We start from the raw sequence: 27,659 nt of genomic DNA on the forward strand, positions 1-27,659 counted from the left end.
TAAGAAATGAGAGCATCCATAGCCACGAGCAGCGGAGAGCAGACACGTATCCGAATGGTAATTCCTAAACAGGCAGGCTGGAAGCAGTAGTTCTGTTGCATGCTGTGAGCAGCAGAGTGTCCTTAGCCCTCAGCTTTGGCTTTATTTCCTGTGTGTCATGGGGAAGGCTCACAGCTGTGACTGGGGATTGTTAGCCAAGTTTTAGGGCACTTGGTGACAAGGCATTGTGAGTGACACACCACAGCCCAGTTCTGCTGAGAGTCTGTATTGATGGCATAGATCCTAATAACAGTTGGCATTTTCTTTGTGCTAGAAAGCAGACAAGCAAGTTTGTCTGTTTGTTTGTTTTTTGGGGTGACATTAAGCTGTCCTTAGCATTTCTAAAGGCTTCCTAAAGTATCTACAAGTATAAACAAGTTTGTTTTTGTTTTTTTCTCCCATCATGTCAGTCCTCCATACAGCTAATACATAATTTATGGTGTATAAGCGAGGCTTTGCCTGGGATCACTACTTACCCTTCTTACCCACTGTAGGAGATGAGAGGGCAACTTTCTGATGCAGCACTCACACAAAAAATTAATGCACAACATCCATTCCTAACCCCAGGTTAACCCCAGATATTATGGTTGAATTCTTGTTGGGAGTGTGTTAAGGCAAGGGACAAACTTCTGCTGCTGTTACAAACAAGGGTGAAATTCTGCCATCTGTGGTCACCAAACAATTCGTCTGAACTGTGTGAAACAGCCCGGGGAACGTGCTGTCACAGGACTTCTTAGCAACCAGTAGCTCCATGTGGTTTTACAGAGAGAAAATGTATAGGAAGAACAGGAAATTCCAGTCTGAGAAAAAATTGAGAAATAATTAGATATTTCTTAGCTCAAGGCGTAAATGAAGTTTATGGTAAAGCTGTAGTATAAACTATCCCTCTGAGCGAGGACACCTTCCATAGGACGTGTCTGGAAGGATGTGGAAGAGGTGTGGAGACATGCCATGAGATGAGGGTACTGCCTGCTGATATTTACTGATTCCAGTCCCCTTCCTACCTTGTATTCTCCACAGGCAGCTGAATCTGAATGCACCTGCCTGACCAGGAGATGAAGAAGATGGAAAGCAAAAGACAGCAACTGAGCACAGATCCTAAGTAACAAAGGGACAAGAAATGTGGATGATGTTCTAATTCTGTTCAGGCACTCCCTGCCAGTCCTGCAAGGCACAGCTACCCTTCTGGGAACATTTTTTCCCCAGTTTTGGAGAGGTAGTTGAAAGAACACTCATAGAGTTCAATGTAATCTTTATTATAGCCTTGCTTTAAGGCCTTGACACTTTTGGTGTTATATCTCTGGTGAAATGGGGAAGACATTACTGTCCTTGGGTTTCAACAGACCCCTCTTCCAATTGCTACAGATTATGGTGAATTTATCTCCTGGAATTGAAGCGTCCATGCGGTGCTGAAGCCTCCCAGCCCTGCAGCCTGGCTGCCTCCACCACCACCACGTGAGGGCTGATGTGTGCAGGTGGGCAGTGACATTCCGTCATCGGAGAGCTTGCAGGCAACGCAGCAGCGTCGGAAATTAGCTGTCTGCTTTGTGCAGCACTCTCCTGTAGATGGCAGCAGTCCCACGTGGCGCTGAAAAGAGCTGAAGGAACGTTTTGCACCAGGTCAGCTGCCGCAATGAATATTCCTGACCTCTGCCGGTTTCAGGAACAGCAGGCCTCTGAGACCAGAGGAAATGGGAGCACCTCTGGGGAGAAAAGCATCAGGCTGAAGAACACTGAAGCAAACTGGCAAGACACAAGACACGTGGAGCATGATAGGAAGGAGATCAGAAGTAGTCAACATCGATTTGTGGAGGGAAAATGGTGCTGAACCAATCTGAAACCTTCAGGGATTAGATGGCTGGTTTGATGGAGGAAGGGAGAGCAATTAATATTGTTTCTCTTGGCCTCAGTAGAGCTTGAACACTCTGGTAACATTGACACTGAGAAATAGATGAAGTGTGGGGGAGAGCATCAGAGGACTGTGCTTAGGTGCACAGAGTCCAGCTGGAGGGACAGTTGACAGTGATGTGCCCAGGGGTATTTCTCCTCTTTGTGGCTGTCAGGCAAAATCCCTGGTGTCTGGAAAAAGAGAAACATCACTCCTACTTTCAAGAAAAAGAGAAAGGATGATCCAGGGCCTCATCTCTGCACCTGGGAGGACCTTCATAGAAGAGATGGTAAGGAACATGCAAGATGAGGTGATCTGAGGCAGCCAGCATCCCTGACCAATTTGGTGACCTTCTATGATGTTGCGATGGCACCAATGGGCAAAGGAAGGGCAAATGTTGTCATCTTCCTGGACTCGTGCAAGGCCTTTGACATGATCCCTCACTGCCTCTTTATCTCTACATTGAAGGGATATGGAATTGAAGACTGGACTGTTCAGTGGCTAAAGAGTTAGTTGGATGGTCACAGCCAGAGTGTCAATGGCTCTATGTCCAGGTAGAGACTGCTGACGAGTGGGATGCCACAGTGGTCTTCAACGTCTTTATCAACGACACAGATTACGAGATGATGGACAGGAGCATGCCTCGTAGGCTGAGGGAGCTGGGGCTGCGCTGCTTAGAGAAGCCTAGAGGCGATCCTAGGCACGCAGGAGTGCCAAGCCCGCACAGGTCTTCCACCGATTCGCGTCATCCCTCGCACCCCGTAGCCCCGCCCCAGCCCTGTGACGGACAGGCCGCTTATCCAATCAGAAAAATCCGCCGCTCTGCGTCGGCGCGGTGCGGCGCACGCTGTTGCCAGGCAGACGGGCTGGGCTGGCCCAATGGGAGCGGCGCGCTGCGGCCGGGCCCGGGCGCAGGCGGCGGCGGGAGCGGGAGCAGGAGCAGAGCGGAGCGGCTGGGCCGCGGCGCTCACCATGCCCTACAAGCTGAAGAAGGAGAAGGTGCGGCTGGCGGGAGAGCGAGCGGTGGGGATGTCCCTCGGGTGTGCGGCTCGCTCGCCGTTCTGTCCCTCCATTCATCCTCGGCGCGGCCTTCCCTCGGCGCGGCCGTTGGGCGGGGGCGCGCGCGGGGCTGCGGCCGGCAGGGGGCGGGGGCGCGCGCGGTGGGGCGGGCGGGGCGCGGTGCAGAAGGGCGGTGGTGCCCCCCTAACACACCCTCATCTCCACCCTCTTCTCAACACCCCCCCTCCCCCCTCCACCTTCTCCCGCGGCGATGCCCTCGGTAGGAGAGGTACGGCCCGGCCGCTGCCTCGGTAGAGGCCTCGGAGCGGGGCCGCAGGGTGCCCTTCTTGGGGGAGGAGGTACAAAGGCAGCGCGGGGCCGCGGTGTCGGGGCGCGCTGGGTGAACGTTTCGCTTTTTCGGCCTTTCAGGAGTCTCCGAAATCGGCCAAAAGCACCACAAAACCCGGCGGCGGCAGCGGGAAGGATGGCGGGGCTGAGAATTCGGAAGAGGTAAGGCTTCTGCCTAGCACGGCGCTGTCCCTGCGCTTCTTCTTGGGAGGATCCCCCCCCCCCCGGATCCCTGGGATCTGAGCAGAGAGCAGCAAAGGCAAAAGTTCACACGAAGTTAGTGCCCGAAGGGAGCGATGGAGGAGCTGCGGTGAGCCTCCTGTCCTGCAGCCCTGCAGGAAGGCCTGCCTCAAAGCTGGGGGCAGTGTGGTGAAGCTGGCTGCAGGGAGAGACATGGCAGCCTCTGAGGTGACTCTGTGCTGTGCAGCCTCGCCTCAAGCAGTGAGTGCAGTTTTGGGAACTGCAGATTAAGGGCATAAAACTATCCCCCTCCAAAGGAGGGGTATGAAGATGGGGAAGCATCTAGAGACCAAGATAAATAAAGAGCAGCTGAGGCCCTTGGGTTTGGTCAGTGTAGAGCAGAGGAGCTGAGTAGGGGCCTGATGGTGGCTGCAGCTCCTCACTGGGAGCAGAGGGCAGCATGGAGTCTGCTCTTGGTGACAGCCACAGAGCCCAAGGGAACAGCATGGAGCTGCATCAGGGGAGGGGTAGCTGGGGATGAGGGAAAAGCTCTGCCCCAGAGGGTGGTGGGCATGGCAGTGGGCACCACCCTGATGCTGGAGGTCAGGGAGTGCTGGGATACTGCTCTCAGACCTAGTTAAGTTTCGGGTGGTCCTCTATGGAGCCAGGAGTTAGATTTAATGATCCTTACGGGTCCTTTTCCTCTGGTGATATTCCGTTAGAGGAACCACAGCTCCTAGGGAGGGGGAAGCCTGATAGACAGGAGCAATTGCATTGCTCCTGTCAGAGCAAAGCATTATCAACTCTGTTGTCACCTGATGTCAGAGTGGGAGAGTAGTGAGGAATCAGAGAAAAGGAACTTGTTCTTGAAAGGCATTTTCTGGGGGAGTGAGACTATGAAATAATTGCTAGGACACCTCAAATAATAGGGGTAAAGTGATAGCGATAAAGTGATTCTTCTTTGGTATAACAGCTTCATTGCTGAGCTCAGTGTTACTCACAAAAAGGCACAGTCTGTATTCCCAGCTATGCAGAGTCTCATTCTCAATTTTTTATATGTTGCCAATCTAGGTGCATTAGGATGGCTTCAGCAGTGTGTGAAAATACGAAAAACTGTGTTAGATCTATTAAAATCTTGGGTCAGCTGGAGCTTTTCTGGCAGGCTTGAGTCTGTCCAGCACCCAAACCGCGTGCTTGTGGGTTCTGAGACTTGGCTTGAAAGAGCATTGTATGCACATCCAACAAAGGATGCATACACATGTGCAGTGGTTTGGTTTTTCTTTTGTTTCTTTCTAATACTGCAGTTTGACAAATAAGCTGTGTCACTTTTACATCCATAGAAGCCTGTGTGCTCAAGTCTTGTTTGGAACATGTTGTATTTATGATTTGGAGGATTGGGTTTGGGAGGTGTAAGGCTAATGAAGACTTGGAAACTTCTGTGGTTCAATGGGAGTGTCATGGTCCAAATAAGGTTGCTTTAGGGTCTCCTTGAAACATGAACCTGTGTTGCACAGCCTCAAAAAACATCCCTACTACAGCCAATCAGTTCAAGGTTTAAGCCATGCTCATGCCTAACCTGCCTTGTAGCCAGCTGAGAACCAGCTGAGTTTGTTTGCCTTGAAGCTGGTGGCAGTTTTGTAGATCCTTTGTGTATATCCCATCCCTGGCTTGGCCTCTGCCTGTTTCTTGTTGTGTATACAGCTACAAACAGCTTGCTTGAGGGCTGTCTGCTGATTTAACAAGTGAGGGAACGCCTAGTTTGGCATCGTGGGGTCAGGCCTACCTTTTATTTATTTAGTGCTCTTTGTCTGTTGAGTTCCCAACTCTAGGAAGAAGAAGGAAGCCTGAGTGTTGCAATGTAAAGGTGATGGAGAGCCACCAAAGCAGAGCACTGTGATGTCCCCATCCAAACCAGTGGCCTGTGGCTGTGTTTCCTGGTAACGAGTGCTGCAGCCAGAGAGGGAGAGTTAGTTACAAGTTTCCTTCCATTACCTGAAATGGCACGTAATGTCTGGTTGTTCCTGGCTACAGGAGAAACTTAGAAGTGATGTGTCTAACCTTCCCTCCCACAAAACATACCCAGCCACTTCACTTCCTCATACCCCAGACAAAATCCAGTCTTTCTTTAAGATGGAAGGCTGGGTCTCCTTTGATCACAGGAACAGAGAGCAGAAAGGAGACACCTCTCCAATGTGCTGCTGCCACAGGTCTCATCTCCATTTCCCTGTTGAGTTTGTGGTGAAGTTTGTTCTCTCTTGGTGCTTTCCTGTCTCCGGGCTGCTCTGCTGCAGAATGGAAGAGAGGTCTTTGCTTGATAAGAAGAAATGTATACCAGTTTGAATGCAATTTTCCTGCTCTTCAGGAAGCACAGAAAGGTATTTTGACTTTAACGTTGGGGTGAGGAATTTGGTCTGTGTGCTAGGAGCTAGACTCCTTTCTCCTGTTGGAAACAGGAGGGGTTTTTGTCCTTGTGAAGCAGTGCTGTGTGATGCCTCTGCTGCTGTTGTGGAAGTCTTGCCACTTCTGTGTTCTTCCATGGAGTGATGGTTGTTTGGTTGCCTTTTCAAGGATGTGCTGAAGCGAACTGTTGTTTCTGGGTCTTGATAGATGTAGTGTTTGATGGACTTAGAGTGGGAGAACAGGATTTGGGCAGTTCTCTTCTGGCATGCTCTTTCTTCTTTCATGCTGTGCTGCAGGGAGCAGAGGAGGTCTCAGTCCTCATTTATCGTCATACCAGAAAGTTGTGACTTATTCTGCAGGCAAGTTGTCCAGCTGGTGGAATGAGTAAAGCTCTTTGAAAAGCAGTTCTCATTTGACAGAGCTGAGCAAGTGTGACAGACTAGGACCTCCTGTGAGGATCTTTGTGGAGGAAGATGAAGAGGGTGGGAAGCCTGTAGTGTTTTATTCTTTGCAGCAAAGGAGTCTTAGTGGAGCTGAGGTGGAGGGGCAGTTGCATTCAAAAGCAGATAGAACCCTACCAGAGGTGGTGTTTGAACTACGTATGGGGGGGGGAGGGGGAGGGTAGAGCAGTGCTCTGTTAGATGCCCATCTTGGTGAAGACGTGTGAGGTGATGGGGCAGCATAGCTTGGCCAGCCCCTGGCTTTGGAGGAGCATCGTTTGCTCCAGAAGAGATTGGAGCAGTGGAAGAAAATGTGAAAACAGAGAGTGGGAAATTAAAGATTTTTATAGATTGTTCGCTATTGAACATAACAACGGTACGAACGGAGAGAATTACTGCGTAGCTATTTAAGGAGAGAAAAGAAATAAAAGAGCACAAGGCGAAGTGGATGAGAGGATGAGGAAGGGTTACTCCTGGCCAGAAGGCCTGGGAGAGGCAGCTGGGTGGTGAAGAGAGTTAATGACCTGGAAGTGAGAGCAGGGATTGGCAGCAGCAGTAAAGAGCAGAGAGGAGTTGGTCTGCAGCCTCAAGGGCAGCTTGGAGCCTCGCTGATGAGATGCGCAGCTCTGGGAGCGGGCGCTCCTTTTCACTGAGCTGCTGGATTACGTGTTTTGCAGATGTCTCCATGAGGCTTGTTGCTGCAGTACCTGAAGTTCATTATTCAGACATAGGCGTTACAGCGTGTTGGTGTTACTTTGAGACAGAGAGGTTGATTTTAATAGGGGAAGCTGTGTAACAACAGACAAAGAGCAGGTACTGACTTGAGGGATGGGAAGGGAAGAGTCATCTGAGGAGGAGGAGCTGAGAGCAGATCTGGGCTGAAAGCTTAGCAAGCGGGGGATGCTCAAGGGACCAGTGAGGCAGAAGGGCTTTCGGAGTGGTGATACACCCAGCTGCAGTGGGAGTGCCTGCAGAGGTGAGGTCATGGATGGGAAGGAGAACAGAGGAGAAGCTGACGCTGCGCTCGGAGTGGCTGGGAGAAGAGCATCTCCTGGAGCCCAGAGTGAATAGAAATGGCACAGAGCAGGCCCAGGGCCTGAGGCTTGTTGACTTGCACTGGCAAGTTCCTAGCAGGGAGAAGAGGTGGTGGGAACTAGCAGGGAGGAAATGCCAACCAGCTGGGGAGCCTGTGCCTGGGGGAGCTCAGACCTGCGTGTGATTGGGGCTGGCCCATCCTGCTGGCAGAGCAGCCTGCTCCACTGCGGTGTGAAAGGTGGGGCTGCTGCACCGCGCTTGGGTGAACTGCTTTGTGCTGTTCCCTAATGGCTTCAGCACATATGGCTGACAAATATTATCTCCCCAAGCAGCTGTAGTGGTGTCAGGAGTGAGGCTCAAGCTTGGTCAGGTGTGCTTGTAGTGATCATCTGATGCTGATGTCAGGCAAACAGTCTGTGAGGTTGATACCTGGGTGTTAAAGCTTTGTTTTAGCAGTCTGCTGTGTTTTCAAGGATAAAATGATGTTAAAGAAGGTTAAAACAAATCTCTCCTCCTGATTCATGCTACCAAAGTAGGAGGGTACTGAATGCGGAAGGATAGTGGGCCTGCTGCCAGAAAAGCCTCCTGAAAACAATTCAGTCTGATGCCAGGAAGTCCGTGTAGAAGTAATCAGTGCTAAAATCCTCTGAGTGCTGCAGCATAAGAATGTATCTGACCTTCCCCATTGCTAGGTTTTCTCTAGGAAACTTTGTGATGTGTGCATGTATCCATCTCCTAAATAACTGGCAGTTGAAGCTGTGTTTTGTCTCTTCAAGTCCGCTGTTGAAGACTTCAAGCTAGTGGCAGTGACTTTTCCAGACCCGCTAGTGAAAGGGGCATGGCCATAGACTGTTGGCCTGCAGTACACATATGGTGCTGGGAACATTTTGACTGTGGCATTGCTGAGTGGGTGGGGAATGTACAGACATGTTCTGTCAGCCTCAGATGTCTTCTAGCAGGACACAGGGGTTCTCCTTCCCTTACCTGTAAGGATGCTGATGCACCTTTTGTTTCCCTCTGTACCACCTTTACCCTGTGGTGGCTCAGCATTTGTATTCTACCCTTCTTCCCTGCGATGTGTTAGCTCTTCTGGGACAGCGATGCTGTGCTGCACCTCTTTGGAAAATGTGAGGACTCAGTTCAGGGTAAGGACTGTTCCTGCCTTGGGTAAGCTGCAGGTAAGCCCATCCTCGCAGGGAAGTACTGGCCACGTCTTGTTTGGAGGAGAGCTCAGTAATGACCTGCTAAGGCTTGAGTGGGACTCAAACCAGCAGAACTTCAGCCAGAACAGCTGTGAAAACACTGTCCTGAGATTGTGGTTACCTGCTAAAAATAAAAAAGTGTTTGAGTGCTGTTTAAGAGGCACAAAGTCGAGAGGATGTCTCTGCACAAGAGAATTTGTGTCAGTAAGCTTTACCCCTATTCTTATCACTTTACCCCTATTCTTGTAACTTGTTGCAAGATTTGGCCTTGCTTTCCATATCTCTAGCACCACATGTGCTGGAAAGCCTTAACGCCTTCGTAGTACCTCACAGATGTGAGTGAAACTGATGTATACTTTGCAGATAATGCTGCCCATGCAACCAGCTGATCTAGGGCCTTGCAGAAGTAGATGAGGTGTACTGAATTGCAAGTGCAGTGGTGCAAGTGTGCCCAGTTTCTTCAGTCCAAGAAGATACTGACCGTATCTTACTGTCTGTGAGGCTCGTAGATAAAAGCTTATGAGTTATTTTACTTTTCCATCAACAGGCCCAGCAGCCACAGCAGCAGCCGCAGCAGCAGCAGCAACAACAACCAACTTCAAATAAGCGTCCCAGTAACAGTGCTCCCCCACCAACCCAGCTAAATAAGATCAAGTACTCAGGGGGACCCCAGATTGTGAAGAAGGAACGTCGACACAGCTCTTCTCGCTTCAATCTGAGCAAAAACCGGGAACTACAGAAGCTCCCAGCACTTAAAGGTACAGGAACTGTGGGGCAGGAGCAAGCTTCCTATCAAGCTGTGCTTTCTCCAGGCAGAAGAGCACTGTGGCATTAGGGCTCTTTCCAGGGTGACCTTGGTAGTGTTCTGCCAACCTCCTGCCAGCAATCCTGTAGGGATGGCTCTGGGAAAGGTGCTTGATGTGCAAACTGATGGATAGCCTAAAAGAAAAAGGATATTCAGTATGAACTTCAGTATTCACTTTCCCATTTGAAACTGTTGAAGCCCCAGTGTTTACACTTACTTGAGGTTGCTTTGGATTCTTCAGCAGGTTGTTTGGGAAGGTGGAAAAATGCAGACTTTGGTACAGACTGCTCTTGGCTCCTACAGTAGCCTGTTCCTTTGGAGAGTACTGGGCCACTTTCTCCTTGTGTTTCCATTGCAAGTTGTGATAGTGATGTTGAGCTTGTCTACATTAGGGCAGTTACCACCCAGCGTTAGCAGTTTGTATCCATAATGGTACAATTAAAGGTGCCTTAAGTGGAGACATGGAGAAAGTGTTGTCAGCAGTCACTCAGCCAGGCTTGTTGCTCACAGAAACAGGCCTTTTAGGAAAGGTAGTTGCCTGGTAGTTCAGCTGGTCTGTGAGGAAAGCCAGTAAAGTGAGTTTCTTTTCCACAGTAGCTTGTAGTGGAAAGGGATTGATGCTTATCAAATCAGAAACCCATACAGTGTTTGAAATCACCAGATGGAATAGTTGTTCTCTACCTCCGCTGTCCCAGTCAGGGGTTGCTCTCCCTCTTACACAATAAAGGGATGAGGGGGATGAGTCCCCAAGGGGAACTGTGACCGAAGAAAGGAATGCACGGCAAGGTGTGAACCAGATAGATGCTTTGTCTACATCAAAGGTCTGATATGCCTGTTTTCTCTTCTAGATGCTCCCCCACATGAGCGAGAAGAGCTCTTCATCCAGAAGCTGCGGCAATGCTGTGTGCTTTTTGACTTCATCTCTGACCCCCTCAGTGACCTGAAATTCAAGGAGGTGAAGCGAGCAGGTCTCAATGAAATGGTAGAATACATCACACACAACCGTGATGTCGTCACTGAGGCCATCTATCCTGAAGCTGTTATTATGGTAGGGCATGGGGCCAGCGTGTGCTTTTTTGCCAGAGAAATGGGGACTGTTCAGACCCGTGTGCTTTTGAGAGGGAAAGGGGGAAGAGAGAGAAAGCAGATTTGTCAGAGAGAAGTGTGACCCCAGTCTTTCCCGTCCTTTGTAAAGAGAGGTGGAAGTTTTTTTCCATTGCACAAAGTTCACTTCTGGAGTTTATCTGTAACCCTGCTGCCTCTAGAAGGAAAACTTTTTGCTGTGGTGAATGTGTTGCTCTTTGGTGAGATATTTGCTGCAGCAGGTCCATCATAAGAGCAGGTGTCATTCATAATTCTTTTTGCTCATCTCAGTTTTCAGTGAACCTCTTCCGGACGCTTCCACCATCGTCCAATCCCACGGGAGCAGAGTTTGACCCTGAGGAAGATGAGCCTACATTAGAGGCTGCCTGGCCACACCTTCAGGTATAGATCTGGTGAATTTATTTCCTGGAAGTTGAGAGTCCATGTCACCTGGATGCCTGCCCCAGTAAGCAAGGGTTTCTGTGTGCTAGGACAGGGGTGGGCAAGGTCATGGTGAGGAGGAGCATGTAGGCAATGCAGGCGATGGGGCATTCTGGAAACAAGCTCATGGCTCTGTGCAGTGCTCACCTGCAGATGGCTGTAGTCTCATGTGGTACTGAGGTAGGCTGGAGGTGAACGCTCTGCTAGGAGTAGAGGGAGTTGTGCCATATTACCTATGTAAGAAGCAATTCCCCACAGTGTTAATTCCACTCCTGATGGCTCCAGAGCTCTCATCCTGCAGGCTTCAGCAGTATTAGAGACAGCACTCTTGTCTGCTTTGGCACTCCCCTCTTTGCCATGCTCTCTCAGAGGCATGTGGAAGAGGAAGAGTGCTCACTGCCAAAGCAAAACGTATGCTAGCACTTGCCAACACATCTGTTTTATACTGATTGAACACAGTTGCAATAACTGGGAGGAAACCTAACCAGAAAAAGGTGGGGAGCAGGAAGGGAAGAAGAGGAGAAGGGGCTAAGGATTTCTTCAGTGAAGTGTCCTGAGAAATAGTGAAAAAGGTGAAAAAACAGCTTGAAGGCAAGAAGGAACATTACTGATAGAACTCAGAAGTGTAAGTCGGGAGGTGTAAGAGTCTCCTCAGACCCCTGCAGGGAGACATGCATTCAATCTGACAAAGGCAGAACAAGAGCTAGTCACTGCAGGATGAAGCAGCAATACAGAGGACAAAGTGCGGTTCTGCAGCAGTGGTCAATAGTTCTCGCCTGCCGTAGTTGACCTAGGGATGTGAGTGTTGATGGGAATGGCACGTCCTCAGCACTGGTGTGCTGCAAACGCTAGGAAGCGATTGTTTCTTACATATTAAGTCAGCAGCAGGCAGCACAGGTTTGTGGCAAGAGGTCCACTGAGGCTGAGTTATCGTCGGCACCTCAGTTTTTCTGTGCTGCTGTCCTTGGCAGTTCAGCTTTATCTGTGGGTGAGTTGCCCCACAGCTCCTTCAACTTCAAAGATAGAACTTAAGGATACAGTGCTCTAGTTTGGCCTGGTCATCTCTCAGAAGCACTCTCTCTTGACAGGTTCAGCCTTTGAGTAGTCTTGCCAGTCTAAGACAGCAGTAGCACTGGAAGTTTTAATGCTAGCAGCCTTTTGAGAGCTAGCTGGCTGTTCTTATTGGATTGTGACACAGCATGAATCTCACGTGGTTTAGTAGGGTCAGTCCAAATCTGAAGTCAGTTCCCAGGGGTCAGAAGACACGGTGTTTTCCTGGAGTCCATTTCATGTGTGCTCTTTCGTTCTTCCTTGGTGTATCTCAAAGGCTTCCAAGAAGAGAAGGCTCTGGGGGACCTTATAGCAGCCTTCTAGTACCCAAACAGGGCTTACAGGAAAGCTGGGGAAGGAATGTGAGTGTGGTGAGACACTGGAACAGGTTGTCAAGAGTGGTGGTGGATGCCCCCAGGGGCATTCCAGGCCAGGCTGGATGGGGCTGTGAGCAACCTGGTCTGGAGGGAGGTGTCCCTGCCTACAGTGGGGGGTTGGGACTAGGTGATCTTAAAGGTCCCTTCCAACCCAAACCGTTCTGTTCTATGATTCTAATAAACCTAAGCCTTTGTCTTCTCTTCTGGAGGTTTCTGTGCTCTGTAGAGATGGGGACTGGAGCTAGGAGATTTTCCCAGACCTACTGTCTTGATCTGAGTAGGCTTTTATCCTTGGCAGGACCTGAGGTGACGAGATTTCATGCAGACTTGGGCAGTTACATGCCACTGCTTCATAGCCCACTATAGCGAGGGCAGCTGAATTAGTGTCAGTGAGTGGGGAAATGTATATTCCTGCATATTTCTGTGCCACCACTCAGGCTTCCCAGCCTTCTTTCAAGGCCCTAAGGAGATGGAAAGCATTTAAAACGTGAAGTAAACATCGATGAGAGGATGAGGAGGATTTCTAAGTGATCTCTTTTTTTTCTTCCTGCAGCTGGTGTACGAGTTCTTCCTCCGGTTCTTGGAGTCACCCGATTTTCAACCAAATGTAGCGAAGAAATACATTGACCAGAAGTTTGTACTGTCTGTAAGTAATCACAGCTGCTGCCACTGTGCAGCACCTTTATGGAGAACATGTAGCAGACTTTGGCCAAGGTCCTATGCAAATCGTCCAGCTTTATCAGGAGATACTGAATAATGAAGGTTTTCTTTCTTCCCATGTCTTTTCTTGAAAGAGCAGCTAGAAGTATCAGAGCTGGGCAAGTATGTGCGTGAGCTGTAGTCTCTGTGTTTTGTTGTCATTGTGGAGGTGGGAGAGGAAGGGGCCTTACAGGGGGAGCAGGGGAACATGGTGCTTTGGAAAGTGTTCAGGACTTCCTGTGCTTTAGAACATGAGAGTGCTGATAGTACCAGCCTGTGGCTAGGGAGGTGACCACTGTGCTCAAGGTGCTGAAGGCATCTCTTGACTGAAGGAGCCACTTCTGGTGGGCAGGAGCACTGCCTGATATTGCTCATAGCCTCATCTAGAAAGTCAGTGTGCAGACACTAACTGAATTTCTGTCCCCACAGCTGCTGGATCTCTTTGACAGCGAAGACCCCAGAGAACGAGACTTCCTAAAGACTATTCTGCACAGGATCTATGGGAAGTTCCTGGGTCTGCGAGCCTATGTGAGACGGCAGATCAACAATATATTTTACAGGTGAGATGTTTCCTGGTGCCTCTGGCCTGATGAATGGTTGGTACAATCCAGTGAAATAAATTCTGAGCATTAGATTATCTCTGTCTCTGATCTAGCCTTTAATTAGCCAATTAATTTACTTATGTCATTCTGTTTTGGTATGGATAGTGTTGGCCTGTGCCTAAATGCAGCAAAGGTTTGGTAGTGCTGTCTTCAGCATATATAGCAATTGTTGGGCATTTATATATATATAGCAATTGGTGAGCATTAGCTTCTTGTGCTGATGTGGGAGCTGCCAGTAGAATAATTACCTCCATCTTTCACGTCTTCAACTGTTCTTTCTGAGCTCTGCTTTCCAGAAGAATGTCTGTCTCCATTGTTTTTCCTTCCTTGTCAGACTGGATCCAGTCTTTGGCACTGACATCTTATTATTCTCTCTTCAGGTTCATCTATGAAACAGAGCATCACAATGGGATTGCAGAGCTGCTGGAGATCCTAGGAAGGTAAAGATGGTCTTGTAAGTCCCAGAGGATTCACAGTGGGTGAGATGTCCTAGCTTAGCATGCTGTGTGAGCTAGTAGTGCCCTCAGCTACCTTTTTCAGAGAATCTCCCTCTGGTGGAGCACTCAGTGCTTTCCAGCCTGCTGACTAATGCAGTGATGGCCTTCTCTTCCTCACATCTGTCTGCTGTTTTTTCAAGTTTGAGCCCAGCCACACTTGCTTTTACTGCTTGCTGAAGCAAAAGAGCTTCTCACAGCCTTGAGAAACCATAGCAGTGGGCAGACTTCTCCATAGTTCATAAGTTCATAAGTTCATAAGGTTGGAAAGGACCTATAAGATCATCTAGTCCAACCATCCTCCTATCACTATCTCTACCCAACTACTAAATTAAGTCCTTAAGCACCTCATCTAAACGCTTCTTGAACAGCGCTAGGGATGGTGCCTCAACCACCTCCCTAGGCAGGCCATTCCAGTGCCTGACCACTCTTTCAGAAAAGAAATGCTTCCTGAGGTCTAATCTAAATCTTCCCTGGCGCAACTTGTGGCCATTCCCTCTCGTCCTGAGGGAAGCTTTAGCTTTAACTGCCCTTCAGCAGAAGCAGCCCCCTTATGCTGCTGTTATTCTGCTCTGTTGAAGCTGAGTCTTGATGATTGGGCTACCTCTGTGCTGGATTTCCCTAGAGGTTCTGTTAAATTGTGTCTGACGGTTCCTGGGCTTATTCTGGCACAGGAAAGAGCAGAGCCTTGGCTCCTTTAGAGGCTTTTTCCTGCCGTGCCTGATAAGGCAGCATGACTTCACTGAATACAGTTTGCAAGGTTGGGCCCCAGTTACTAATAACTGAGGTGCAGTTATTAGTGAACACTAGGACATCTGATTCTTCTGTGGTGACACATACTGTGTTTCTGCTGGATAAAGACACTAATGAGATTCTTGTTTCTTTTCAGCATAATCAATGGGTTTGCTTTGCCTCTGAAGGAAGAGCACAAAATGTTCCTCATCAGGGTCTTGTTACCGCTGCACAAAGTGAAATCTCTCAGCGTCTACCACCCACAGGTGAGAGGTGCTTCAAGTTCCCAGGGCAGAATGCAGTTCTTGCAGTAGTGCTTGTTCAGGTTTCCTTACAGTAATGCAGCCTGATGAATAGCTATATTACGTAACCTTCTTGCTGTAAGATGTTTGGGGCTTTGCACTAGCTCTTTGTGGTGATTTGTCCCAGCCTTGCAGTGCCTGGGCCTGTGTGCCTTATGGGTGTGCTTTTTGCTGCTGGCTGATAGGAGAGTATCCTCCATTTCCTGCCGACTTAATGCTCTGGCCTGCTTTGCCTTTCTGTGATGGAAGATTGTGAAATATTGGTGCATTACTGAAGTGAGAGAGGTAAAATTTGGACCTCCATTCATCAGTCTCTGTATGTGGTGTGTCAGCTGTTAGTCATTGCTGAGATGTGAAGACATATTGGTGTGCTGGACTGCTAGACTGGCATAGAGATTAATTTCTTGCCATTTAGAAGTCATAAAAGAAGAGAAGCATGGGGAAGATCAGAGCTTGGGCTAGGAATTGAAAAATGGATTCTGAACAGTGATGTCTGTTCTCCCAACCTTGTTTTTACTTGGTGATGGTCAGGTTTGCTCCTTCCTGTGTGTGGCTGTGCTTGCATCTGAGTGCATTACCTACAGAACGCTTTAGGTGACTCATTCTTCTAGGTTGCACGCACTCACTGAGCCCAGGCCCTGTCTGGTCTTATGCCCCATTTCCCATCAGAAGAATTGGGCCCGACTTTTTATACAATCCTATAGTGATAGGATGAGAGGGAATGTATTTAAACTAAAAGAAGCAAGGCATGGGTTAGATATGAAGAAGTTTTTACTCAGAGGATGATGGGGGACTGGAACAGGTTGTCCGGAGAGGTTATGGGTGGAGGCATTCAAGGCCAGGTTGGATGGGATACTGGGCAGTCTGATTGAGTGGGTGGCAAACCTGTCCATGGCATGAGGGTTGGAACTAGGTGATCTTTAAGGTAACGACCTATGTTGGAGGGGACATTATTATAATTGGATTCATTTGGAGCTGCAGCTGTCTGTTTGTCACACACACTATAGAGGGCCTAGCATTACTTCTAGCTGTGGGTGATGTTGGTGGCATTTGTGTCTCCAGTACACTCAAGGAAGCTCTAATCTTGCCATGTGTTCTCCTGCAGTTGGCATACTGTGTTGTACAGTTCTTGGAGAAAGACAGCAGCTTGACAGAGCCGGTGAGTAACCTTTCTTAACCTCTGCATGACAGTCTCATCCCCAAAGCTTCACAGCTTCCTTAGAGTTCAGAAAGTGAAAAGAGGGTAAGGAGTTGGAGGGGGAAACAGATTGTTTATTGAACTTGCTTGGCTCCCTGTGGGCAAAGTGGACAGTGCTGTTCATGTGCAAACCTTCCTGAAGGCTTCAAGAACGTGGCTAAAGTTTGCCTTTGTGCTTCAGCTCTTGGAGCAAATATACCAAGTGTCCTTGGGGGCAGAGCTTTCAGCTGGTGAGAGAAATTCTGCAGAGACCAAACGAATAGCTTTCTGATAGCTGGTGGATCCAGCTTGAACTCACGAAGACCTTGAAATTGTAAGAGTTCAGGCTGCTAGAGCTGGCTGAAAAACTGTCAGGGTGAGGAACCTGGAACCCAGAAGTCTATTTTGACAAGCCACTCTTTCTTGATGAAAATATTCTTCCTGTTCTAGCATCTGTATGCTAACTCCACTGTGTTAAGTCACAGTATAGAGACATATGCCTTCAGAATGTAGTGCTGTTGAAACAGCAAGTTCTGAAATGTGTGAGCAGTGGGTCCCTCGCATATTCCACTTACTGGCTACAGGGGCATGCTGTGTTAGCCAGGGTATATGCTGGCTTGGCAGAGAGTTGGCAAGAGCTTGTTTCTCCACCTACTCTAGGCCAGGAAATGTCTTCTAGAGAGCTGAGCTTTGCAACCTCAAAACAGCAGATGGCCATGTGCTTGTGTCGCTGTAGCAGGGAACACCAGAAAGTGTGAGCATTTTAATGAGTAACACTAGCTGAGGTTCTGTTCTTTGGCTGAAATGTGTGTGTTTCTGGTGCTCAGTGGAAGCTGGTCAGCTTTCTAGCTCTGATGCTAGAGTACTGGAACAGACTTCCTTGCTTTTTTTTTTTTTTAATGTAGGACCTCAGTTTTCTGTGTTCCCAAAAGCCTGCTCTGAAACAAATTGTGTAAAGTAGCTTCCTGATCATGCTGAATACTTCCTGTAGCTGAAATCTAGCCTAGCAGCCTCCTGTCTAAGCTCTCACTGTAGGGTGAGGAATAAGAGAGAAATGGGAAGCCTGTCAATACTTCCAGGATTCATTCTGCATCATATTCTATTAGTAAAGCTCCATAGCTCATAACTGCTTCCTTAGCTGGTGGTCTTGGGGTTGAGACATAGCTCTGTTTTGTTGTCAGTGGGCCATTGCATAGTGTCCTGATCAGACAGACCAAGGCAGTATCACCACAGTCTTGTTGAAGCATCCTGTTTGTGAAGGTGTTGAATAGGCTCCTGGTATTACTGGGGTTATTGTCTCAGAGAATTACAGGGGCTGTGCCCCAGCAAGGACCTGACTGCAGTAGATGTTGCCACCAGTGGTGGAAGGAGGCCAGATCTTACTGGGTCTGCAATCACTTCGAGTGTGCCACCCAGCAGCCTGCTCAGTAAGGCTGAGCATGGTAGCCATTACACCAGCCTGAATGACTGCCAGGTGAGCAGGACTTCAGATGTGCTAAGCAATAGTGAACTCAGACTCATCACGCCTTGCACCACCTTAGCTGTAGGAGAAATTGTCTGAGTCACTGAAGCCTGAGTAGCAGACCTGAGTAATGACAAACGCTGAGGATGCCAAACTGCTGCTTGAGCCTTGAGTTATGGCTCAAATGATCCTCATTTTGCTGTTGCTTTGCCTACTGCTGTCTTTGCACTGGAGTGAAATTTCTCTCAAGTGCTTGCTTCAGGATCAGACTGCTGGAGAACACAGTCTAAAATAGTAGCTCTTACCAGGAATTGTCTTAATTGAGTGGCTGTAGAGTTAGTGCACAGCTGGCATTTCTGTTAAGGCCATACTGATGGCTGCAACTGAGTGGAGGTCTGCAAGATCATGGATCCTGTCCTTGACAGTGCCTAGAAGCAGATGGCTAGGCAAGGAAGCAATATTAATAAATAAAGTGGGCTGCAGCTCGATGTTCCCCAGGTATATTTCTCCGCTATCTTGTAAGCAATAGTTTCTTCAGACAGAAGTTGCATCTGCATTGTCACATTTCATCATCATCATTAGGTGTAGCCTCCATAAACTTCCTTTCTGGAGCATGTTTGGACTCTAAAGTCTCCAAGAATGAGCTCTGTGATCCAGTTACCTTTGTGTGTAATGGTACTTCCTTTTGTCTGCCCTGAACGTGGCCATTGTGTTATTTATTTATTTGGTACTTTCTAGTCTTCGAGCTCTGTGGTATCCTGAATAATGATTCATTGATCACCTTTCCATAGCATTTCTGATTTTACTGGTTGATCCTTCATTGCTGCTCTGTGCCATCTGGCATCCCCTACCCACTCTAGTTTGATCCTTCCTCGTTAAAGTGTGCTGGGGGAAGAAGTAGAGCTGGCAGCACCAAATGCTGGCATCCTGGGCAGCACTGCTGTCTTGTATACAGCTTGGCAGAGTTTGTGCTTTTCTCTTCCTTCTTCCCTGGTAACTCACCCTGACTCTCTGAGAAAGTCTCGTTATTTCTGTTACTTCCTCTCCTTTGCTGCTGTGACCAGACTTATTAAGTCTTATTTCACACCTTGAGTTGACTTTCAGTTTCTAACACTATGTCTGTACCCTTCCTACTCAGGTGATTGTGGGCTTGCTGAAGTTCTGGCCGAAAACACACAGTCCCAAGGAGGTGATGTTTTTAAATGAGCTGGAAGAGATCCTGGATGTGATTGAGCCATCTGAATTTGTGAAAGTTATGGAGCCCTTGTTCAGGCAGTTGGCCAAGTGCGTCTCCAGCCCACATTTCCAGGTGGGTCCCAGCTCAGGGAGCGGGTAGGGGACTGACTTGTAACCTGCTTGGCGTGAAAGGGTTATGCCACAGCTCTTGAGCTTGCCTTTGTGGACCAGAGGCACGTGGTGGTGCCACCAGGGAGAGAACTGGGGTGCCACGTGGTGAGAGTGGGTGAGAATCCTCACCCTAACCACAGAGCAGTCTCGTCCTACATCACGCTAAGCTGATCAGCAGGCCCCCTCCTGCTGCACTGTGCTGTGCAGCAGCTGGAGCAGAGGTGCTCTGCCACCTCCTGTTTTGTCAAGTGGATGCAGTGTAGAGGAGTTCCATCCAGTGTCACCCTGTCGCAGTAGATCCAAGCTGGCTGCAGTACTAGCTTGAGGCTGATGAGAGGTCGTGGTGCAAGAGTGGCTTCAGGCAAGGTACTCTGTATTATTCCAGTATCGATGATAGGTGTACTGAAAGTGGCAGTCTGCTTCATCCTTGTTCTGTGAAACTTGGCTTGGCCAGGTGTGGGTGGGGTGTTACATGGTGATGTAGCCCACCCCCAGGGTGGGTGTGACTGCACAGTGAGGCAGACTGCCTTCAGTCTGTCTTCTAATACAGTGAGCTACAAAGTTGTGGTCATAAGCCAAAAATGGGATCAGCCTGGGTAGTGTGTTAGAGTTCAAGGCTTCCCAGAAGGGAGTGACTCCGGAAAGGGCTTGGGGAGCTTGATGGAAATTAATTGGACGTGGATTACTTGTTTAGCCCCTTGGTTCCCATCAACTAACAAACCTTTGCACAGGGAAGCAGCTATGGTAGGGAATGAAGGAGCTTGAATGGGAAAGGGCAAATACTGGAGGAGAGGCATCCTGTACTTCATGCCAGTCCTCTTCTGCTGCTGACTCTTTGCAAAACAGGGCAGAAAAACACAGACAACTTGTGAGCACCTCCTGTTCCAGGGGAATGAGCTTCAAAGGTGTTGCAAATGGTGAGAGTAAACAGTTTCAGTGTCTGCAACTTGTCAGAGAGCAGAAGTGGGAATTGACTTATCATTAAGTCTGAATACCTTGGTGTGGGAGAGTTTTCTCCAAGTGAACTGTGCATTAATCCAGCAGGCAAAGGCTTAACAAGATATAATAGCTGGAAACCAAGGCTGGGTAAGCGAACATAAGATGAGTTTCACTCCATTTACTCATGTGAAATGATACATTAAGGGGACATAGCGAGTTCTGTCAAACAAAATATAAAACAGAATGGATGCCTCTTTTCCCACGAGCCAGTACTAAGTGCAGAAATTCACCCATCAGCTTGGGTGCTCCTTTGCTGAAATCTGTAGCTAAATATGAAGAATTGTGGTGGAATCTAGCACCATCTGGAAACTTACTACATTTGTTTGACTTGTTGGAACAGAGTGGCTGCCCCAAGACTTTGTGTATTTTCAGCCATGCTAGATCAGGTAGGTGGGTTGTGGGCTCTGTGTTTGAAGCGTGCTCAAATGCCCAGAGACTGTGTTAGGGAGGAGGCCAGTGAGGGGTGGCAGCTGTGAAGCTTTACAGAGGACAGTCTGAGGACATGAAGGAAGCTCAAGATGGCTTGGAGTTAGTTTGTGCTGTGACCTGAAGAGGATGATGGTACTGTGCCCAAGTGTGGTGTAAAGAGCACTGGAGTTAACGTTAGACTCGCCTAGTTAAGAACACGGTGTTTTCCCTGCAGTTTCCATGCACACCACGGGTGTTACTGGAAGGAGCCTCTCCAAGAATGGGTTTCTCTCCCTCTGCAGGTGGCAGAGCGAGCGCTGTACTATTGGAACAACGAATATATCATGAGCCTGATCAGCGATAACGCAGCCAAAATTCTCCCGATCATGTTTCCAGCGCTCTACAAGAACTCCAAGAGTCACTGGAACAAGTAGGTCTTCCCACATGCCCTGGCAGTACTGTGCATGCAGGATTGCTTGACCTACTGGTGATCTGGGGGCATGCTGCTGCAGTGCAATGATGCATGGCACTGGGTGACACCAGGTGCTGAGACAGAGGGGGTGTTATTAGTGTCGGTGTGGGAAGGTGCCACAGCAAACCACAGTGGCCTGTAAGGGGGCAGGCATCCTGCAAGGGTCAGCGTTGTGGCTGTAGGGTCTACCCAGAGTTTGATACCTGCATGTCATGAGTGCTGCAGGTCTCTTGGAGGTGTGCTGTAGGTTTTCCAGCTGATTTTTGACTGCTTATTAACTGACGATCGCCCACATGCTCTCTGTGACAAGGTACCTTGTCTAATGCAAGTGCCTGGCTGACCTTGAGTACAGAATGAATAGAGAAAGCAGAACCAGCCAGGCAGATGTCCAGTGCCATATTGTCTCCTGCGTCTGCACCCTCAGTACCTGTCTGTGTTGTGGGTCTCCCCTAAACTTCCTGCTGGCCTTTCTTCCAACTGCTTCTTCAACTGATTTTCTACCCATTGAAATCAAATTGTAGTACTCCTTTTTAATGTATTAGCTAGAAGTGCTTAGCCCACAGCTGAGATCCTCAAGTTTTCTTGTTACAAAAACAGGCAGGTGGGAAAAAAAAGTCATATTCTCCTATTCCAGAGTATGGAGAAACCAAAATAATTAATGGTGGCGAGGCTGGACAAGACCAACACTTAGGAGAGTGCTGTGGTAGTAAAGACAGGGTTGTGGGGTAGTATTGCTCCTTGCTGGCCTGCTGCTTGACTGTTTCCTTCTCTTAGTTGTCTGTGCTTCCTGCTACTTGAGCCACCAAGGTCTAAAAATGGGTGAACACATAAATATCTTCAAGCTGAGTTGTCCTGCTCTTTCCCATTTGGTGTCTGCCAGTCTACACATGTAGACACGAACACATGCACGCCCCAGGCACGCACACGTTTACCAGGAGCAGACATGCACATGCAGACTGGCACACATACATGCACAGGTGTGTGTATAGGTGCTCTCCCACTTGGTGTTACTGCACCTGATCAGAGTTCAGAAAAGGACTTCATGTTCCTGTCTGAAACCCTCTGCTAGTTCTCTTGCTTTCTTTTGCAGTCAGCATTCCTGATTGTGCTGTTTCTACCTTTTTTGCTTGTCTCTGTTGTGCTGGTGTGGCAAGAAGAGGTCCTAAAGGTGTCTTCCTCTTTTCCCTCTGTTATAGCACTGATTGCTTTGTCTCAGCACAGGCTGAGCACCTCAGTTTCTCCTCTTCCTTCCCATAGCTCATTTCCTTCTTATGTTGTGTCAGTCAGACTGCATAAATCCAGCAGGGCTGTAGCACTCTTCCTTATTCCGTCTGTAGAGCTGGAGATGCACCGGGGCACAGACCTACAGAGTCTCATCATTTCCCTCAGCTCAGGTGTTTCAGAGTCAGCTTGTCTTTATTGCCTCGGAGGGTCTTTGTCACAGAGTCTGCTCAGGCACAGTGTAACCTACATGTAGATTGCTGACATGAAGGCAGCTTTTCTCCCTCTGCTCTTTTCCATCTCCAAGGCTGCTGAATGTCTGTGATTTGTGCAGCTCAGTAGCAAAACTCACTGGGCAGCCCAGAAGAGTTGTGCATCTTGAGGTTAATTGTGGAAGGCTGTAGAGCTAGGTTAGGTACATCCCTCCTCTGAACAGTCCTAAGCAGGTCCTTAGAGTCCTTTCTCTCCAGGGAACTGAGCACAATTGTTTTTGCACTTGCAAAGAGCAGTCAGAGCAGGACTATCCCAAGAGTCTTCTCTCTCTTTACTCCATCTCTTTCTCTGTGTGGTGCTGTCTCTGTGAAGGGCTTTTCCCACTCTGTGAGGTGGGGCTGTGTCAGAATCTGTGTTGCTGTGACTTGTCTGTGCTGCTGGGGCTCACTCAGGGCTGAGAATCTGGTGGATACCACCATGACTTGTTCTCCTTTCCTGTTCTCTTCACAGGACGATCCATGGACTGATCTACAACGCACTAAAGCTGTTCATGGAGATGAACCAAAAGCTTTTTGATGACTGCACACAGCAATACAAGGCAGAGAAGCAGAAGTGAGTAAGAGCTTCTTGCCCAGTGGCTTGAGCTCGTCCTGGAGTCTCTTCAAATACACTAACAGCTGGCAGATCCCAGTAGGCAGAGGGGGAATGGAAGGGTGGTGGAAATCATTTTAATCAAAAAGTAGAGGGCTGCTCAGCAGTGGCTGTATGTGGGATGAGTTATTAAACACGTGATCAGATAATCCTTTCAGTTCTGCTGAAGCAGGTAGCTTGGAAAAGAGTGACAGTTTTCTGTGTCTTGAGGAAATAAACTGCAGTGTGTAGAGTCTGCTCAACTTTACAGAGAAGCTTATGCTCTGCCTTGAAAATATTTATGGGTTTGTATGTGTCTTGGTGATACTTGTAGAATCCTGCTGCTTTAGAAAGTTTTCTGAACCTTTTTGCTGCAGAGGGCATAATGCATCTTTTCCACCACAGGGTGCTTTCAGTTTTCCAGTAATGAAGATGGAATAATATCTGGAACTTTAAAGGGCAAATGGTGGAGATAAAATCTTAGCTCAGCAAATATCTGTGATGCAGTAAAGAGGAAAAAACTCTGCTTTCTGCTGCCGTGGGTGCAGTGTGATTGGTGAGCTGAATCAGTTCATTAAGCTAGAAGGAAACTTTTTCTTATTTCAAATCAGGTTTCTGCTTATAAGATCCCTTCAAGTACTGGAGGGTCACAGTGAGGTCTCCCCTCAGCTTTCTCTTCTCGATGCTGAGCAAGCCCAACTTCCTCAGCCTTTTTTCACAGGAGAGGTGCTGCAGCCCTCTGAGCATCTCCATGACCCTCTCCAAGAGCTCCACATCTTTTTTTAATGTGCTGGGGCCCCAGGTCTGGATGCAGTACTTAGGTGGGACGTGACAAGGACAGAGCAGAGGAGAAAATCCCCTCCCTTGCCCTTCTGCCACCCCTCTTTTGATGCAGCCCGGGATACTGTTGGCTTTCCGGGCTGCAAATGCACACTGCTGGCTTGTGTACAGCTTTTTATCCGCCATGACCCTCCCAGTCCTTCTCCCCTGAGCTGCTCTCAGGGAGCTCTTCTCCCAGTCTGTACACATATCTGGGATTGCCCGCCAGTCTTCTCTGTGTCCATTGTTGCCAGTCCAAATAATGAAGGGGCAGAGCCATTCCCATTTATCAGGGATGCTCTCCGTGGTCTGTCTCTTCTGACTGATGTACCTGTAGAATCCCACATCCCTTGCCTAGTTTCATACATCTTGTCTTCCCTGATCCCAGCTCTCCACGTTCAGACAGCATCCCTGTATTTTTCCCAGGTCACTCATCCCTGCTTCTGCTGCCTCTTCTTTTCCTTCTTATCCCTCAGTGTGACCAGCAGGTTCTTGCTAGTTTCCTGCCCTCTCTGTTTATTTCTCCTATGATCACCTCAACCAGGGCATGGTCGCTACAGTCTAGACTGGCTCTGATCCTAATTTCTTTAATGATCTCCTTTCCCTGGTGAGCACCAAGTCTCAGCTCTGGTTGTTGTGTTCAGTACTTGGACCAGGAGGTTATCCTCAGTGCATTCCTGGATAACTTGCAGCCTGCTGTGTTGCTTTCTCACCAGACATTGAATTGGTTGACATCCTCTATTGAGATGAGACCTGTGAGTGCAAATCTCTCTTACAGCTGAAGTAGGAAGGCCTCATCAGCAGGCTCTGCTTCATCAGGCAGCCTGCAGTGGACCTCAAGCACCAGGTGTCATTTATTGGTCTTGTCAAGGAGAGGAGGAGCAGTGAGAAGACCATGGTTTGTGAAGGGCTTGGAACTGGACAGGACTTAGAACAGTGATGGGGAGGAAAAAAAAAAGCACATGCTTGGGAAGATGAGGTTACCTGAGAACTATGCTTCAGTTCTTTGCTGAAGCCTGTTGTAAAAATGCAGCCTACTCCCTCTGTGTCTTTAAAACTTCAACCAAATACAAGCAAATCCATCTACCTGCACACTTTGGGTGCACATCTTGGACTGTAATAAAATAAATCATGGCTAGAATGGAGGGAATTAGAAAAAGCTTGTTTCTCTTACGGGGAGCAGCATCATTTTGTGTCCTTTCCCATGTGGAAGGAGACAGTTCTGTTACAGAAGAGAGTCTTGGAGGCTGCAGTGCTGTTCCCATGCTGCCCTTTACGTGCTCTTCTTTCAGCAGTGAGCAGCAGTCCCAGCAGCTGCTTCCACAGCTCATTTCTGCTGTCTCACTGGCAGAGGTCACTGCAGACCAGGACCTGCTGCTGCACAGTGATGTGAAGCTGCAGTCAACTGCCGTTTTCTTTGCAGATGTGAAGACTTAAATGGAGTAGTAATGGTGCTTGTTTTTTAATATAAATTTTTTTGATGTTGTGGAGTTTATTGTTTCAGGAGTAGAGTGGTGTTCCTAAGGCTGCCTGTGGGAGTGCTGGCTGCGTTGCTGTAATGCAGGTGGTCTTTCAGTGCACAATACCTGATGATTCCACAGGACCTCTGCCTTAAGTAGTGAGACTGACAAGTTTGAAAGAGCTAAGGAAGCTGAGGCTGCGTCTTTGTAGCCTGAAAAAGGAACAGGCATATAAACTGTTTCCCAGGGAGCCCCTAGAGACCTTGTACTATGAACTAGGAAAGAGCTCATGTGGCAGAGACCACGTGATCATTCATAGCCTCCTTTCTTACAGTTTGAGAGTATAAGAACTTCCTTGACATGGACAGGCAGGACTCTTGATAGACCAGAAGCTAGGATAAAAGCCAGAGAAGTTAGAAACCAGAAATAAAGCAGAGATTTTAGTGCAGAGGTTTAAAATGCAGAAGGGAATAACAAGGAGCGGTGGATAGACACCTCTGTTTGTGGGGGGGACAGTTCACTGCCCTGGGCTTTGCAAGCAGCCAAGTTGAATGGCCACATGAGGTCTGCAGCAAAACCTGTGCCAAGCTGAAGAGCTGTTTACCCCAGAAATCAGGCTGTCAGCACTGCTCCTACAACACAGAGGCAAGGAGAAGCTTCCTGTGCCACCTGTTGCTGCACTGTGCTCTGGGCTGAGCCTGCCTGCCTGGACTGGCTGTTTTTCTTGCCCCGTCTCACCTCTGGATTGAAAACCGGGTTCTCTAAAGGGCTGAGCAGCTCTTCCCTTACCTGTGCTCTTCTGCTGTCCCTATCTCTGTCTGCCTGTTGGTGAAAGCTGTGCTGCCCCCAGGAGTTCACACTTTCACTCTGTCTCTGCAGGGGAAGGTTCAGGATGAAGGAACGAGAAGAAATGTGGCAGAAAATAGAGGAGCTGGCCCGGCTGAACCCTCAGGTGCGTAACAGCAGGATCTGGGACAGGCAGGACAAGAACATGCTGGGGGGCTTGGCCTGCTTCCTGAGCTCATGAGCTCAGTCCTGAGCACGTCCTGTGACCTTTGAGAGCACCAGAAGGGTGACTGGAAGAAGTGTGCCCACTGTGTTAGCACACTGTGGGGAGGGGATCTGGTGTGGGGTGGTTTGCTCATTTCCCAGCTGTGTGTGTTACCTGCAGTATCCCATGTATTACGCGCCTCCCTCATTGCCTCTGGTCTGCTGTATGGAAACGGAGACCCCCACTGCAGAGGACATTCAGCTGCTGAAGAAAACAGTGGAGACGGAGGCTGTGCAGGTGTGTAAATGAGGAGGGGCCTTCCACAGAGTGCTCAGGGCACGGCCATGGTCAGTGTGGGGTCTGGCAGACAGAGCAGCTTGTTCAAAGTGCTGTGAGGGTAAATGCCCCCTGCTCTAATCCCCGCCTGTTAGGGGTTGGTCTGTGCAAGTGGGGCTGCTCCGCATCCTTGTGGTCTGTGGCTCTCAGCCTGCTCTGCAGCATGCCACAGCATTGTGCAGCACAAACGAGGGCAGCTGGAGCGAATGGAGGGGAAGGTTTGGGCTGAAGGGGTGTGCTGCACATCCCTGACTTGTTCGGTTTGTCTGTAGATGCTGAAAGACATTAAGAAGGAGAAGGTTTTGCTGCGCCGGAAATCTGAGCTTCCTCAGGACGTCTACACTATAAAAGCTCTGGAGGCCCACAAGAGAGCAGAAGAGTTCCTCACCTCAAACCAGGAGGCTCTCTGACGGGCTCAGGATCTGGCCCAGGAAGCTCTGTCCCATCCCTTTCCCCCAGGGGTCACAGAAATGCACTCGGTTCTCATGTATAATAAGGAATGAACATGGTGAGCTGTGCCTGTCCTCCACTCCATCCACATCCCCGCAGGATAGATCTGTTTTTATGTTGTACCTTGTATCTCACTGCCGCCATAGCTTCTCCTCCTTCCCACCCACCCCACAGCTCCAGGCAGGGGTTGCTTCATGTCCAGCTGCTGCCTGGGAGCCTTGCAGGGCGGGTGGGCGCTCCCCATGGCTCTGCCAGAAGGAGGGCTGAAGAAGGGAGCTGCTCCGGGCTCTGTAAGCAGTAGAGAGACCCAAGCCCCTCCTCAGCTCACCTGGGAGGGGCGGCTGAGCTGAGCTGAGCTGTTTGCCTCCACCTTTTGCCTCAAGCACCCCGTTCTGTTCCCCTGTTGGTAGAGTGGGGGTTCTGTGCTTTGTCCCCCCCGGTATAGCTGGGTGCAAGCACTGCGTGCTGTCGCTTCCCTCCTTTTAGAGCGTCCTTAGAAGCTCTCTGTGGGAAGGTAAATTCCTTCGGCTCTTTGTGTTGGTCCTCGCTAGGTTGTCT

The 27,659-nt window shown here is 49.0% G+C and overlaps 1 protein-coding gene across 3 annotated transcripts; it reads left to right on the plus strand.

Annotated features, from left to right (window-relative positions):
- Positions 1-2,808: 2,808 nt before the first annotated feature.
- PPP2R5D (protein phosphatase 2 regulatory subunit B'delta) lies at positions 2,809-27,169 on the plus strand. Of its 3 annotated transcripts, none has more exons than XM_065739500.1 (16): positions 2,809-2,926; positions 3,356-3,436; positions 9,079-9,289; positions 10,185-10,384; positions 10,711-10,821; positions 12,841-12,933; positions 13,416-13,546; positions 13,969-14,028; positions 14,972-15,080; positions 16,222-16,275; positions 18,894-19,064; positions 20,812-20,939; positions 22,926-23,027; positions 26,204-26,276; positions 26,496-26,612; positions 26,924-27,169. In XM_065739500.1, exons 1-16 carry the CDS (start codon positions 2,900-2,902, stop codon positions 27,059-27,061), a joined length of 1,806 nt encoding a protein of 601 aa, XP_065595572.1. In that variant the 5' UTR covers positions 2,809-2,899; the 3' UTR covers positions 27,062-27,169. The 3 variants fall into 3 exon arrangements, with proteins under 3 accessions (XP_065595572.1, XP_065595573.1, XP_065595574.1); XM_065739501.1 differs by lacking the exon at positions 2,809-2,926 and adding an exon at positions 3,183-3,215; XM_065739502.1 differs by lacking the exons at positions 2,809-2,926; positions 3,356-3,436 and adding an exon at positions 5,361-5,829.
- Positions 27,170-27,659: the final 490 nt, after the last annotated feature.

Source organism: Cyrtonyx montezumae, unplaced genomic scaffold, assembly GCF_038088225.1.
Source record: "Cyrtonyx montezumae isolate F1298 unplaced genomic scaffold, pur_monq_1.0 scaffold_24, whole genome shotgun sequence".
Lineage (NCBI taxonomy): Eukaryota > Metazoa > Chordata > Aves > Galliformes > Odontophoridae > Cyrtonyx > Cyrtonyx montezumae.

What these genes read in the sequence shown, in the direction of transcription:
- PPP2R5D (XM_065739500.1), top strand. Translation starts at nt 2,900, where the DNA reads ATGCCCTACAAGCTGAAGAAGGAGAAG. An exon ending in TCAGCGTCTACCACCCACAG is followed by an intron (nt 15,081 to 16,221) that starts GTGAGAGGTGCT and finishes GTTCTCCTGCAG; the next exon opens with TTGGCATACTGTGTTGTACA. An exon ending in TCCAAGAGTCACTGGAACAA is followed by an intron (nt 20,940 to 22,925) that starts GTAGGTCTTCCC and finishes TTCTCTTCACAG; the next exon opens with GACGATCCATGGACTGATCT.